Raw genomic sequence first — 14,580 nt, 5'->3', positions numbered from 1 at the left:
GGCCATAGATTCTGAGATTTCTGATGGATTTTTCCTTTCAGACTCACCTTACACAATAACATTCTTATGAATGAAGTATAGCAAAAGTCATACTGCTTTTGGACCAAGAAAGCTTAATTTGATATGTAATATCCCCAAGTGGATCAACAGTTGGATCATGCTACACAAACACAGTATTTTTACATCCTAAATGTTCATTACCTTCAGCCTACACGCAGAGAGGCCTGAGCATCTATCAATACATCCACAAGTATTTGTGAGATACTGGAGTTTCGTGCCTTGGTGTCTCTTTTTCGCTTCTGAGATGAAGCTCTGTTCAATCTCAGGCTTCTGGCCCTGAAAGAGAGACAGCTGACAGAGGCCTCAGGACTGTAAAAACCTTGTCACCCAGATATTCTGATACAGCATAAGCCAGACGTGGTAGTGGCCAATGTTTGTTCTGTGTTTCTGATGAGAATGTAGGAAGAGAGGGAACATACGTTTTGGCGGAAACAAGGTATACTCTTGGCCTGATTGGGCTTCCCAGGTGGCTCAGACAGTAAAGAATCTGCCTGCAATGCAGGAAACCCGGGTTCGATCCCTGGGTTGGGAAGATCCCCTGGAGAAAGGAAAGGCTACCCACTCCAGTCTTCTGGCCTGGAGGATTCCATGGACTGTATGGTCCACGGGGCCGCAAAGAGTCAGACACGACTGAGCCACTTGCTCTTCACTTCACTTCACTTCATTGGCCTGATTGTGCCTCCTGGGAAGACCAGTATGACACAGCTTATGTTTGAGTAAGTCCTTCTCAGGGACACTTACCTAATAGTTTGGGAGTATATCCTAGGCTCCTCCACTGTAATCTGCAGAAGGCGGAGGTGACAAGAATCGTAGAGAGGAAAGGAATGAAGCATGTGTTCCCTTCTGTGCCATTTACTCATGAGTTCCGTGATGTAATTTCTTGCCTGCAGTGTACAATGGGGATTTCTCATGGGGATGATATTAAAAATCTATATCATAGTCAATAGAGATTTCTGATGTTTTAGGACTCAAATCTCTCTCTCTCTCCCATCAAATTTGGAAAATTCACCCTAGATGGCAGGCTTCCCTGGCGGTGCTAGTGATGAAGAATCTGCCTGCCAACGCAGCAGATGCAGGAGACGCAGGCCTGACCCCTGGGTTGGGATGATCCCTCGGAGTAGGAAACGGCAACCCACTCCAGCACACTTGCCTGGGAAAATCACACGAGCAGAGGAGCCTGGTGGGCTACAGTGCATGGGGCTGCAGAGTCAGATGCAACTGAGCACACCCTTGTCGGACATCGACAGTGTGATCATGCTACCAAATATTTTCTGCGGTTTAAAGCATCTGAAAATGTTTGATGTGATGAGAACTGTGTGAGATTTCATGGACATAATAAAGTTACTAAATATTTCGCGTTGTAGACCAAGAACAAATATGGAAAACTGGTATAAATTCTTTTCTTTTATCTGTGTTCAACATTTTATGTCCCAGAAACTTGTGGTTTTATGGTGTGATATAATGGTTGGAGTAAAATGGTTAGAGTTACTTTAATGCTGATAATTGCCAAGAAACTAAGATGCAATAGAGGAAATAGATTGAAGATAGGCAGGGTTCTTAACTCTGGCCAATTTTCTTCTTCAGTAGGACGATGTAAATTTGTGGTCCTTGTGATCTGTTTGAAAATAAGAACAAGATGTGTACTGACTGTTGACTTGCCAGATTTCTCAGACTTCAACAAAGTGATATAAAGTACGTATTGCTGCTGCTGCTGCTGCTGCTGCTAAGTCACTTCAGTCATGTCCGACTCTGTGTGACCCCATAGACGGAAGCCCACCAGGCTCCCCCTTCCCTGGGATTCTCCAGGCAAGAACACTGGAGTGGGTTGCCATTTCCTTCTCCAATGTGTGAAAGTGAAAAGTGAAAGTGAAGTCACTCAGTCGTGTCCGGCCCTTAGCGACCCCACGGACTGCAGCCCACCAGGCTCCTCCATCCATGGGATTTTCTAGGCAAGAGTACTGGAGTGGCTTGCCATTGCCTTCTCCGAAAGTACGTATTACTCCCTGCAATAAGAAGCCCATGCCCCACAATGAGAGAGTAGCTCCAGCGCACGGCACGGGGAAAAAGCCCAAGGGCAGCAAGGAAGATCCAGAACAGCCAAATACATAAATTTTTATAAAAATAAATAAAAATGACAATTCAGTGAGTTTCAACAAATGTATCAGTACAGTTTAGTTCAGTCATTCATTCACGACTGACTCTTTGCAACCACATGGACTGCAGCACACCAGGCCTCCCTATCCATCACCAACTCCGGAGTTTTCTCAAACTCATGTCCATTGTGTTGGGGTTGCTATTCAACCATCTCGTCCTGTGTTGTCCCCTTCTCCTCCTGCCTTCAATCTTTCCCATTAGCAGAATTTTTTCAAATGAGTCAGTTCTTCACATCAGATGGCCAAAGTATTGGAGTTTCAGCTTCAACATCAGTCCTTCCAATGAATATTCAAGACTGATTTCCTTTAGGATGGACTGCTTGGATCTCCTTGCTGTCCAAGGGACTCTCAAGAGTCTTCTCCAACACCACAGTTCAAAAGCATCAATTCTTCAGCGCTCAGCTTTCTTTATAGTTCAACTCTCATATTCATACATGACCACTGGAAAAACCAAAGCTTTGACTAGACAGACCTTTGTTGGCAAAGTAATGTCTCTGCTTTTTAATACACTGTCCAAGTTGGTCATAACTTTTCTTCCAAGGAGCAAGTGTCTTTTAATTTCATGGCTGCAGTCACCATCTGCAGTGATATTCAGTTCAGTTCATTCGCTCAGTTGTGTCCATCTCTTTGCGACCCCATGAATTGCAGCACGCCAGATTTCCCTGTTCATCACCAACTCGCGGAGTTCAGTCAGACTCATGTCCATCGTGTTGGTGATGCCATCCAGCCATCTCATTCTCTGAACCCCCCAAAATAAAGCCTGTCACTGTTTCCCCGTCTATTTGCCATGAAGTGATGTGACCGGTTGCCATAATCTTAGTTGTTTCAATGTTGAGCTTTTAGCCAACTTTTCACTCTCCTCTTTCACTTTCATCAAGAGGCTCTTTAGTTCTTCACTTTCTGCCATAATGGTGGTGTCATCTGTATATCTGACGTTATTGATGTTTCTCCTGGCAGTCTTGATTCCAACTTGTGCTTCATCCAGCCCAGCTTTTCTCATGATTTGTTCTGCATGTAAGTTAAATAAGCAGGGTGACAACATACAACCTTGACATAGTCCTTTCCTGATTTGGAACCAGTCTGTTGTTCCATGCCCAGTTCTAACTGCTGCTTCCTGACATTGATACAGGTTTCTAAAGAGGCAGGACAGGTGGTCTGGTATTGCCATCTCTTTCAGAATTTTCCACAGTTTTTTTGTGATCCACATAGTCAAAGTCTTTGGCATAGTCAATGAGGCAGAAAGAAATATTTTTTTGGAAACTCTCTTGCTTTTTTGATAATCCGATGAATGCTGACAATTTAATCTCTGGTTCCTCTGCCTTTTCTAAAACCAGCTTGAACATCTGGAAGTTCACGGTTCACGTATGGTTGAAGCCTGGCTTGGAGAATTTTGAGCATTACTTTACTAGTGTGTGAGATGAGTGCAATTGTGTGGTAGTTTGAACATTCTTTGGCATTGCCTTTCTTTGGGATTGGAGGGAAAACCGAAGTTTTCCAGTTCTGTGCCCATTACTGAGTTTTCCAGATTTGCTGGCATATTGAGGGCAGCACTTTCACAGCATCATCTTTCAGGATTTGAAATAGCTCAGCTGGAATTCCATCACCTCCACTAGCTGTGTTCATAGTGATGTTTCCTAAATGCCCACTTGACTTTGTATTCCAGGATGTCTGGCTCTAAGTGAGTGATCACACCATCGTGACTGTCTGGGTCATGAAGATCTCTTTTGTACAGTTCTTCTGTCTATTCTTGTCACTTCTTCTTAATATATTCTGCTTCTGTTAGGTCCATACCATTTCTGTCTTTTATTGAGCCCATTTTTGCGTGAACAGTTCTGTTGGTATCTCTAGTTTGGTAACCCAGTACTCTTGCCTGGAAAATCCCATGGACGGAGGAGACTGGTAGGCTGCAGTCCATGGGGTCGCTAAAAGTCGGACACGACTGGGCGACTTCACCTTCACTTTTCACTTTCATGGATTGGAGAAGGAAAGGCAACCCGCTCCAGTGTTCTTGCCTGGAGAATCCCAGGGATGGGGGAGCCTGGTGGGCTGCCATCTATGGGGTTGCACAGGGTCGGACACGACTGAAGCGACTTAGCAACTTAGCTTAGCAGTCTTTCCCATTCTATTGTTTTCCTCTATTTCTTTGCATTGATCACTGTGGAAGGCTTGCTTTTTTCCCCTTGCTGTTTTTTGAAACTCTGCATTCAAAGGGGTATATATTTGCTTTTCTCCTTTGTCTTTCACGTCTCTTCAATTCTCAGCTATTTGTAAGGCCTCCTCAGAAAACCATTTTGCCGTTTTGCATTTCTTTTTCTTGGGGATGGTCTTGATCACTGCCTCCTGTACAATGTCACGAACCTCTGTCCATAGTTCATCAGGCACTCTCTCTATCCGATCTAATCCCTTCAATTATTTGTCACTTCCAGTGTATAGTCGTAAGGGATTTGATTTAGGTCATACCTGAATGGTCTAATGGTTTTCCCTACTTTCTTCAATTTAAGTCTGAATTTGGCAATAAGGGGTTCATGATCTGAGCCACAGTCAGCTCCTGGTCTTGTTTTTGCTGACTGTATAGAGCTTCTCCATCTTTGGCTTCAAATTATATAATCAATCTGATTTCGGTATTGACCATCTGGTGATGTCCATGTATAGAGTCTTCTTTTGTGTTGTTGGAAGAGGGCATATGCTATGACCAGTGCATTCTCTTGGCAGAACTCTATTAACCTTTGCGCTGCTTCATTCTGTACTCCAAGGCCAAATTTGCCCATTACTCCAGGTATGTCTTACTTCCTACTTTTGTATTCCAATCCCCTATGATGAAAGGAACATCTTTTTTGGGTGTTAGTTCTAGAAGGTCTTATAGGTTTGCATAGAACCATTCAACTTCAGCTTCTTCAGTGTTACTGGTTGGGGCATAGACTTGGATTACTGTGATATTGCATGGTTTGCCTTGGAAATGAACAGAGATCATTCTGTCATTTCTGAGATTGCATCCAAGTACTGCATTTTGGACTCTTTTCTTGACTATGATGGCTACTCCATTTCTACTAAGGGCTTCTTGCCCACAGTAGTAGATATAATGGTCATCTAAGTTAAATTCAATCTTCATTCCAATCACAAAGAAAGGCAATGCCAAAGAATGCTCAAACTACCACACAATTGCACTCATCTCACACGCTAGTAAAGTCATGCTCAAAATTCTCCAAGCCAGGCTTCAGCAGTATGTGAACCGTGAACTCCCAGATGTTCAAGCAGGTTTTAGAAAAGGCAGAGGCACCAGAGATCAAATTGCCAACATCCGCTGGATCATGGAGAAAGCAAGAGAGTTTCAGAAAAACATCTATTTCTGCTTCATTGACTATGCCAAAGCCTTTTGACTGTGTGGATCACAATAAACTGTGGAACATTCTGAAAGAGATGGGAATCCCAGACCACCTGACCTGCCTCTTGAGAAACCTGTATGCAGGTCAGGAAGCAACAGTCAGAACTGTACATGGAACAACAGACTGGTTCCAAATAGGAAAAGGAGTGCGTCAAGGTTGTATATTGTCACCTTGCTTATTTAACTTATATGCAGAGTACATCATGAGGAACGCTGGGCTGGAAGAAGCACAAGCTGGAATCAAGATTGCCGGGAGAAATATCAATAACATCAGATACACAGATGACACTACCCTTATGGCAGAAAGTGAAGAGGAACTCAAAAGCCTCTTGATGAAAGTGAAAGAGCAGAGTGAAAAGGTTGGCTTGAAGCTCAACATTCAGAAAAGAAAGATCATGGCATCTGGTCCCATCACTTCATGGGAAATAGATGGAAAAACAGTGGAAACAGTGTCAGACTTTACTATTTTGGGCTCCAAAATCACTGCAGATGCTGATTGCAGCCATGAAATTAAAAGACGCTTGCTCCTTGGAAGGAAAGTTATGACCAACCTTGATAGTATATTGAAAAGCAGAGACATTACTTTGCCAACCAAGGTCCGTCTAGTCAAGGCTATGGCTTTTCCAGTGGTCATGTATGGATGTGAGAGTTGGACTGTGAAGAAGGCTGATCGCCGAAGAATCGATGCTTTTGAACTGTGGTGTTGGAGAAGACTCTTGAGAGTCCCTTATACTGCAAGGAGATCCAACCAGTCCATTCGAAAGGAGATCAATCCTGGGTGTTCATTGGAGGGACTGATGCTGAAGCTGAAACTGCAATACTTTGGCCACCTCATGCGAAGAGTTGACTCACTGGAAAAGACTCTGATTCTGGGAAAGGTTGGGGGCGGGAGGAGAAGGGGACAACGGAGAATGAGATGGCTGGATGGCATCACCGACTCTGTGGACATGAGTTTGAGTGAACTCCGGGAGTTGTTGATGGACAGGGAGGCCTGGCGTGCTGTGATTCATGGGGTAGCGGAGAGTCGGACACGACTGAGCGACTGAACTGAACTGAATTGAACTGAAGTTAAATTCACCCATTCCAGTCCATTTTAGTTCACTGATTCCTAGAATGTCGACGTTCACTCTTGTCATCTCCTGTTTGAGCACTTCCAATTTGCCTTGATTCATGGACCTAACATTCCAGGTTCCTATGCAATATTGCTCTTTACACCGTTGAACCCGTTCTTCTATCACATTCCTATCCACAACTGGGTGTTGTTTTTGTTTTGATTCCATCTCTTCATTCTTTCTGGAGTTATTTCTCCACTGATCTCCAGTAGCATACTGGGCACCTAGCAATCTGGGGAGTTTATCTTTCCGTGTCCTGTCTTTTTGCCTTTTCATACTGTTCATGCGGTTCTCAAGGAAAGAATACTGAAGTGCTTTGCCACTCCCTTTTTTATTGGACCACGTTCTGTCAGCCCTCTCCACCATGACTGTTAGTCTTGGGTGGCCCTACGTGCCATGGTTCATAGTTTCATTTAGTGTTAAGGTCAGGGTTAATATCTGTCATTTGCTCAGTCTAACTAAGCTTTGTCACCTTGCTATCCCTCTGAAAATTATCTTTGATTTTATTAACTTTCCTATTGTTTTTCTTATCTTTATGGAATTTATCTTGCTTTTAAAAAAGTCTTGTGTGATTAAGGACACACAAAGACACACACACACACGAAGAGCTACTCTATGGAATATCTACTATTCTCAGCTCCATGATAACCCTGAGGTGACAATTCTGAGGCTTAGGGAGGTTAATTTGCTGAAGATTATGAAATCCCCAAGAGGAAAAGATGACATGAACTCAGATTTGCTGATACCAATGCTCATGGTTGTAACCACAATAATTTGTTGCCTTGTCATCTATTAAGTTTTTGTGTTCCTTATTGCTTAATTTCCTCACTTATTCATAGAAAATGACATCTTGACTGTCTAAGAGGGCTGCTATGATGACTGACTCAGTTAAGGCAATTGAAAACATATGTGCATGTACATATGTAAAACAAAATGCTTTGTAAATAGAAAGTCCACATGTTTACTTTTTTTCATGCAATTTTACCAACTGGCTGTGTTATGTTGAGCAAATACCTTAGCTGCACTGGCTTCCAGTCCTCACCTGGAAACTGAATGTATTGCACGAGATAATCCCTAGGTCCAGGGATCTCCAGCTCTAATGACTCCAAGTTCATTAAAAGAAAAGTTCTAATCATACGATCATGATTGGACTAGGGGGAAGTGGGGAATGGATCCAGAAGGGACAGAGTAAAATCGAGCATGAAATTAGCAGGGACAAAGACTCCGTGACAACCATGACTCCAGAGAGCAAGTGCCTGGAGAGTTTTCTTTCCCTAATTGTCCTTTCCCTTTCACCTTTGCCATTATGAACACATTGAAGAGTATCCCCCGTGTGGCATTCTCTCTGGCTGTGAGTGAACGGTCAGCTCATGGACAAAAGGGTCCATCTTGGACTGCAATAGGCCCCATCTGAACATTTTAGGGAGATAGAAATAGACAATTTCAATCTTTGGCAAGAACTCAGTGATTCTGGGAGATCTGAGTCAAGGTGAGAAGGCAACACTTATAGAGAAGAGTGGATTTTGTGCTGTCTCTGTAGCTATGTGAGTCTTCAGAGAGAAAGGTTTTTAGGCCTGTTTCTTTCTTTCTTTACCTCTTCCCCCTCCCACAGGTGCATGACCTCCTCCTAAGCTCGTCCTTAGGTTCCCTTTCTCCTTACCTAAATTCTTTGACTTTCAGCGACAAGGATAATCTCTAAGTTAAAATTTCAGGTCTCGCTCTGTGAGAGAAAACTGCTGAGATCTAGTTCTGCAGTTTTCCAAGGATGTAATTTTGAACTGTTTCCTCCTCTTTTTCACTGGTAAACTAGGGGTAATAAGATCACTGGGACTCAAATGAAACGGTGCCTGTGAAGCCCAGCACGCTGTGCAAGCTAACTGAGTGCTGAATTTAACGAATAATTTACTGAATTTCAGGGGTATTTCCTAAGCTCAGAAATGCTTGCCTGTGTTTCCCAAATTTATCCATTCCAAGGACCCTTTACATTTATGCTTGCTGAGAATGGTTGTAAAAAATAATAATGAATTTGAATTCCACTTCAGTATACAGCTTTGATCCATCATTTCAGTGTAACAAAAGTCCAGCTGGTCATGCCATAATGATATGAAAAAGTACTCAAGTACCACTCCACTGGGCTTTTGAAATACTTTAAGTGACTGTCTACTAGTATTTTGAATAATTTGGGGGTCTGGAGACCAGAGCTTGGATGAAACAGACATCAGAGATTCCCCACTGCAAGTAGTAGCATTGTTGGCTTAAATGTCACTTTTAGTCTTTTCTTCCTTACATTGTTCTTCTTTATGCAGCAACATTCTTGGCTTTCTTAACCTGACTTTGTATCTGCACAACCTGGCAAATGACCATGTCCTTAGCAGATAAGATTTGGAAAAAGTTTAATAGGCTATATCTCCCTAGTGAAAATCTCCAACCAGTATTTGCCTCAGTCACCTTTTCTGGTACAAACCATCTTGGAAGTGGTGAACACATACAGAAGAGTCATTCGAAGAGAGTAAGTATAGTCACACACAGCTCTTCATTCTTTTCTGGCAGTGCTGGGTTACATAGATAGCTTTAGTTGAGGCTGAGTCTGTTTCTAGAATGTATTGGGAGGATGGAAGATTTCAGTGTGATTTCATTGGTCAAAAGCTGGACTTACTTTCGCTGAACTGATTGCGTTGATATACTGGGAATGTGGGTGAGAGTTTATACTTTCAAAATATTTTCACGGAATCCTACACATCTTGGACAAAATGGCTGAGAAATATGTTGGCAGTACTCTATTATAAGAGTAAACAGAAAGATTTTAAATTTCATAAAACTATAAATTGAAATGAACCAAATGTATTTTTACTTTCATATCCAAAAATGGGTAAAAGAATTATTTCTTAAGGTATCCAGCACATATTCATTGAGTAACACAAGTATTAGTATATGAGATGCCCAGAGCAGAGCCTCTCCACTAGCCCACATGCTGTCTACAGGGAATATCCAAGCTCCACTCTACTTGGTGTCGGTGGAACATAAAAAGCAGAAATCGGAGCTTACAACTTCTCTGATTGGGAAATAATACAATATAGAAATAAAGATAATCACGTATTAACAACATCTAGAGTCTCGGTTTGGAAGTCATTTAATTTAGGAGATAATTTTATGAGGAACTCCTTGCTACTTCAGGATCAGTTCTGCCTTGTTTTCCCCTTCATGGTGAGGAACGATCATGGAAATGACAGCCGCTAACATTTATTCGTCTCTGACTGTTTCGAGCCCTTTATGTCATTCAGTCCCTGCAACAACCCAATGAGGTGGTAAAGGATTATCAGCCCCATTATAGGTGATGACCTGGGAGGGGATAACTGCTAAGTGCTGGACAGCCAGTAGGTCAACGGCAGCAGATCGATGTCTCTGACGTGCTTCCTCGTTCTCGCTGTCATTCCCCCTCCCTGTCTCTCTGTCTCCCTTACTGTCTCTCTGTCATTAAGGATGAAAGATGCATACATCTCAGTAACGTGTTCTTATTATAAATATAGGAGTTGCAGAATGTTGAAAAACAATATACAAGCAAAGGAGAGAATAAAACCCATACCATTCACTACTTTTGGCCTTTCTATTTAGTTCACATGCAGTGTGCATGAGAGAGAGAGATTAACTAGCCCACATGCCTTTTGTCTTGGTGGTGATGTTGTCCCATAGCAAATCTCTTAGGCTTTCTTAACTCTTCTTCATTGTCTTCCCTCCTGCTTTATGGAGTGTGCTGTTAAAAGTCTCTATTGATTTCTTCAGCTCTAGGATTTCTGTTTGTTTTTGTTTTTTAATGGTTTCTCTTTCTTCATTAAACACATTTTATTCATTTTGCTAATGTATTGTTTTCTTAATTTCATCCGGTTGTCTGTTTATCGGTTTTGTATTTCACCAAACTTTTAAAAGAGAATTATGCTGAGTTCTTTGTCAGACCATTTATAGATCTTTATTCCTTTAGAGAAAGTCACTCAGTCATGTCTGACTCTTTGTAACCCCATGGAGTTTACATTCCATGGAATTCTCCAGGCCAGAATACTGGAGTGGGTAGCTGTTCTCTTCTCCAGGGGATCTTCCCAACCCAGGGATCGAACCCAGGTCTCCCACATTGCAGGCTGATTCTTCCAGTGGATTCTTATAAAGCTATTAAAGCTTTATAACTGTCCTTTAGTGGTGTCATATTTACCTAATATTTCGTGATCCTTGATTCCTTTGTTAGTGTGTGCACGTTTGAGTAAATGATCTGTACTTCCAGATTTTCCAGGCTTGCTTTACTAGAGACAGCCCTTGCCCAGTCAGCTCACCTTGGCGTTCTAGATAGTGACCTTGATGAATTGGGCTAGCTTTCAAAATCTGGGTTGGATGAATCACAAGCTGAAATCAAGATTGCTGGGAGAAATAACAATAACCTCAGATATGCAGATGACACCAACCTTGTGGAAGAAAGTTAAGATGAGCTAAAGAGCCTCTTGATGAAAGTGAAAGAGGAGAGTGAAAAAGCTGGATTAAAACTCAACATTGAGAAAACTAAGATCATGGCATCCAATCCCATCACTTCATAGCAAATAGATGGGGAAACAAGGGAAACAGTGACAGACTTTATCTTGGGGGGCTCCAAAAACACTGCAGATGGTGACTGCAGCCATGAAACTAAAAGACACTTGCTCCTTGGAAGGAAAGTTATGACCAACCTAGACAGCATATTAAAAAGCAGAGACATTACTTTGCCAGCAAAAGGCTGCCTAGTCAAAGCCGTGGTTTTTCCAGTAGTCAGGTATGGATGTGAGAGTTGGACTGTGAAGAAAGCTGAGTGCTGAAGAATTTATGCTTTTGAACTGTGGTGTTGGAGAAGACTCTTGAGCGTCCCTTGGACAGCAAGGAGATCCAACCAGTCCACCCTAAAGGAAACCAGTCCTGAATGTTCATTGGAAGGACTGATGCTGAAGCTGAAACTCCAATACTTTGGAGTTTCTTCCTGATGTGAAGAGCTGACTCATTTGAAAAGACACTGATGCTGGGAAAGATTGAAGGCAGCAGGAGAAGGGGACGACAGAGGATGAGATGACTGGATGGCATCACCGACTCAATAGACATGAGTTTGAGTAAACTCCGGGAGTTGGTGATAGACAGGGAGGCCTGGCGTGCTGCAGTCCGTGGGGTCGCAAAGAGTCGGATATGACCAAACAGTTGAACTGATACTGATCAAAGTCTATTTTGCGGTGAGGACATTGCCCAGGCTCTGAGGCGGGGCCTCAGATGCTGTTGCCCGGGAGTAGTTGATAACGACTGCTGCTTTGGTTTCTTGGCCAAGAATGGCATTAGGACGGCTTCTCTTTTTACGTGGATTCTCAGGCCAGGCTTCTGAGCTGAACAGGACGAAGAACTCTATCCAGCAGGAATTAACTTCACAAGCTGGACAGGGCTGCAGAATGGGCTCCAAGGCTGTTGTGACCCATGAACTAGGGACCCAAATCAGAAGAACTGTACACCGAGTTCCTTGGTCACGTGGGGGCGCGGCTTTGCTCTGCAGAGAGGCAGAGAGGTTGGGCTCTGTGCTCAGGCGCTACTGTAAGCAGGGCTGGGGGATGGGGTACGCAGTTTCCTGTGTGCTTCGGTTAGTCCTCCTGGACGGTGGGACTGAAGGTTGTGTTCAGCAGTGGTCAGGGCTACATGTTATCCTTCTTGCCTGGACACGAACACAGAACAGAACCAAGACTGACAAGGCTCCTTCTTTGGGAAACAAATTAGGCAGAACTGCATAAAGTTCTTTAGCTAGATGGAGCCATGCAAATGGGCGGAGCGACTGTCCAATGGGCAGAGCTCCTGTCTGGACCCTCCTCGAGTGCTCCTGGGTGATGGAATTTTCTGAGTGTTCTAGCTATGCTTGAATGACCTCAGTAGTAGATGTGGTTATGAATCATAGGTGCAGGAGCAGAGCCTCCCAGGATGGCAAGGCTCATTTTTTGGGGTCCCAAATCAGACAAAACTGCTGGAACTCAGTTGGCCAAGGTCCAAGCCCTGATTGCTCCAAGGCCTGTCTCCCTTCTCTGTCGCAGTGGCATTCTCAGTGGTCACACCCCACAGATTCCTGCATGGTTTCTAGGACATGAGACCAGAGTGGGTCTTCCTAAGGAGTGACCCGTAATGCCAGGGGAGGTGGAGGTCCACACTGGGCTCTCTCTCTTTTCCATGAAGAAACCATAGCCTGAGAAGGGAGGGGCAATGCAGTCTAACGGATCTGCTCCTCTGCCTGTCTGATGTGGTCTTTCTCCATCTCCCTAGTTCACAGGGGTGCTTCCGCCTCATTCCTGTGCTTTAGGATTTTTTCGTTGTTACTGTGCCTACGAATAACTGCTAATTATCTTTCTGGTGGGGCTTCCCTGGTAGCTCAGCTACGAAAGAATCCACCTGCAGTGCAGGGGACCCTGGTTTGATTCCTGGGATGGGAAGTTCCTCTGGAGAAGGGATAGGCTACCCACTCCAGTATTCTGGCCTGGAGAAGTCCATGGCCATGGAACACTGAGAAGGCACTTCTTGACAATTGAGGATGAAAAACTGGGGTCTGTCCCAGGAGAGTGGAGCGTTTCCACTGTTCCAGTGCTCAATGGGGGGAAATATGCTGTATATGAGACTTGTAACGCTACTGTTTCATGAGTAGGCAATGTATTCCTTTGTCTGTTTTCTGATTTTAGGAGCATCAAGCCAATGATTGGAGGAGGAAATATCACAGAGATCACCTATTTCATCCTTTTGGGATTCTCAGATTTCCCCAGAATCATCGCAGAGCTCTTTGTCATGTTCCTGGTGATATACATCTTGACCCTGACTTGGAACCTGTCGCTCCTCATCTTAATAAGAATGGACTCCCACCTCCACACCCCCATGTACTTCTTCCTCAGTAACCTGTCCTTCATGGACATCTGCTACGTGACCTCCACAGCCCCCAAGATGCTCTACGACTTCTTCCAGGAGCGGCAAATTATCACCTTTGTGGGTTGTGCTGTTCAGTACTTTGTATTCTCCACCATGGGGCTGAGTGAGTCTTGCCTCATGACCGCCATGGCTTATGACCGATATGCCGCCATCTGTAACCCTCTCCTCTATTCGTCAGTCATGTCGCCCGCCCTCTGCGGTCGGATGGTGCTGGGATCATACATGGCTGGACTCTCTGCTTCCATATCCCAATTGTGTTTCATGCTCCAGCTCCACTTCTGTGGGCCTAATGTCATCAACCACTTCTTCTGTGACCTGCCCCAGCTGTTAGTTCTATCCTGCACTGACACGTTCTCTGTACAACTCTTTACTGCTTTATTGACAGTGGTCTTTGGGATAATAAATGCTTCCATTATCATGATATCCTATGTCTACATTGTCATCTCCATCATGAAGATCACTTCAGCAAGCGGCAGGTCCAAGGCTTTCAACACCTGTGCCTCCCATCTGACAGCAGTGAGCCTCTTCTATACCTCAGGTATGTTTGTCTATTTGAGTTCCAGCTCTGGGGGCTCCTCCAGCTTTGACAGATTTGCATCATTCTTCTACACTGTGATGATTCCTATGTTTAATCCCTTGATATACAGTCTGAGGAACAAAGAAATCAAAGATGCCTTGAGGAGGTGTCAAAAGAAGAGAGGATGTTGCTAAGGTCATAGGTTGAGATTTCTGACAGATTTGTCTTTTTAGAATCATCTTATCCCTCAATAATATTCATACAAATGGACTATAAGATTCCTGGTTCCTTTGACAAAGAGGGCTTAATTTGATATGCAATATGCCAATATGGACCAACAGCTGACTTGTTGCCACATGAACATGATATCTTTACGTCCTGGAGGTTCATCGTTTTCATCCTACATGA

The 14,580-nt window shown here is 43.6% G+C and overlaps 1 protein-coding gene across 1 annotated transcript; it reads left to right on the top strand.

Annotated features, from left to right (window-relative positions):
- The first annotated feature begins 13,424 nt into the window (after positions 1-13,424).
- Positions 13,425-14,366, top strand: LOC129554185 (olfactory receptor 5AN1-like). Its single transcript, XM_055422795.2, has one exon. It carries the CDS (start codon positions 13,428-13,430, stop codon positions 14,364-14,366), a length of 939 nt encoding a protein of 312 aa, XP_055278770.2. The 5' UTR covers positions 13,425-13,427.
- Positions 14,367-14,580: the final 214 nt, after the last annotated feature.

The sequence above is a fragment of the Moschus berezovskii genome, chromosome 14, assembly GCF_049115385.1.
Source record: "Moschus berezovskii isolate FMDL1 chromosome 14, NW_MosBer_1.0, whole genome shotgun sequence".
In the NCBI taxonomy this organism is placed as follows: Eukaryota; Metazoa; Chordata; class Mammalia; order Artiodactyla; family Moschidae; genus Moschus; species Moschus berezovskii.
The sequence above is the reverse complement of the archived record's forward strand: the minus strand, read 5'-3'. Positions and strand labels throughout refer to the sequence as shown.

Coding starts and splice junctions, on each gene's coding strand:
- LOC129554185 (XM_055422795.2), top strand. CDS start 13,428: ATGATTGGAGGAGGAAATATCACAGAGATCACCTATTTCATCCTTTTG.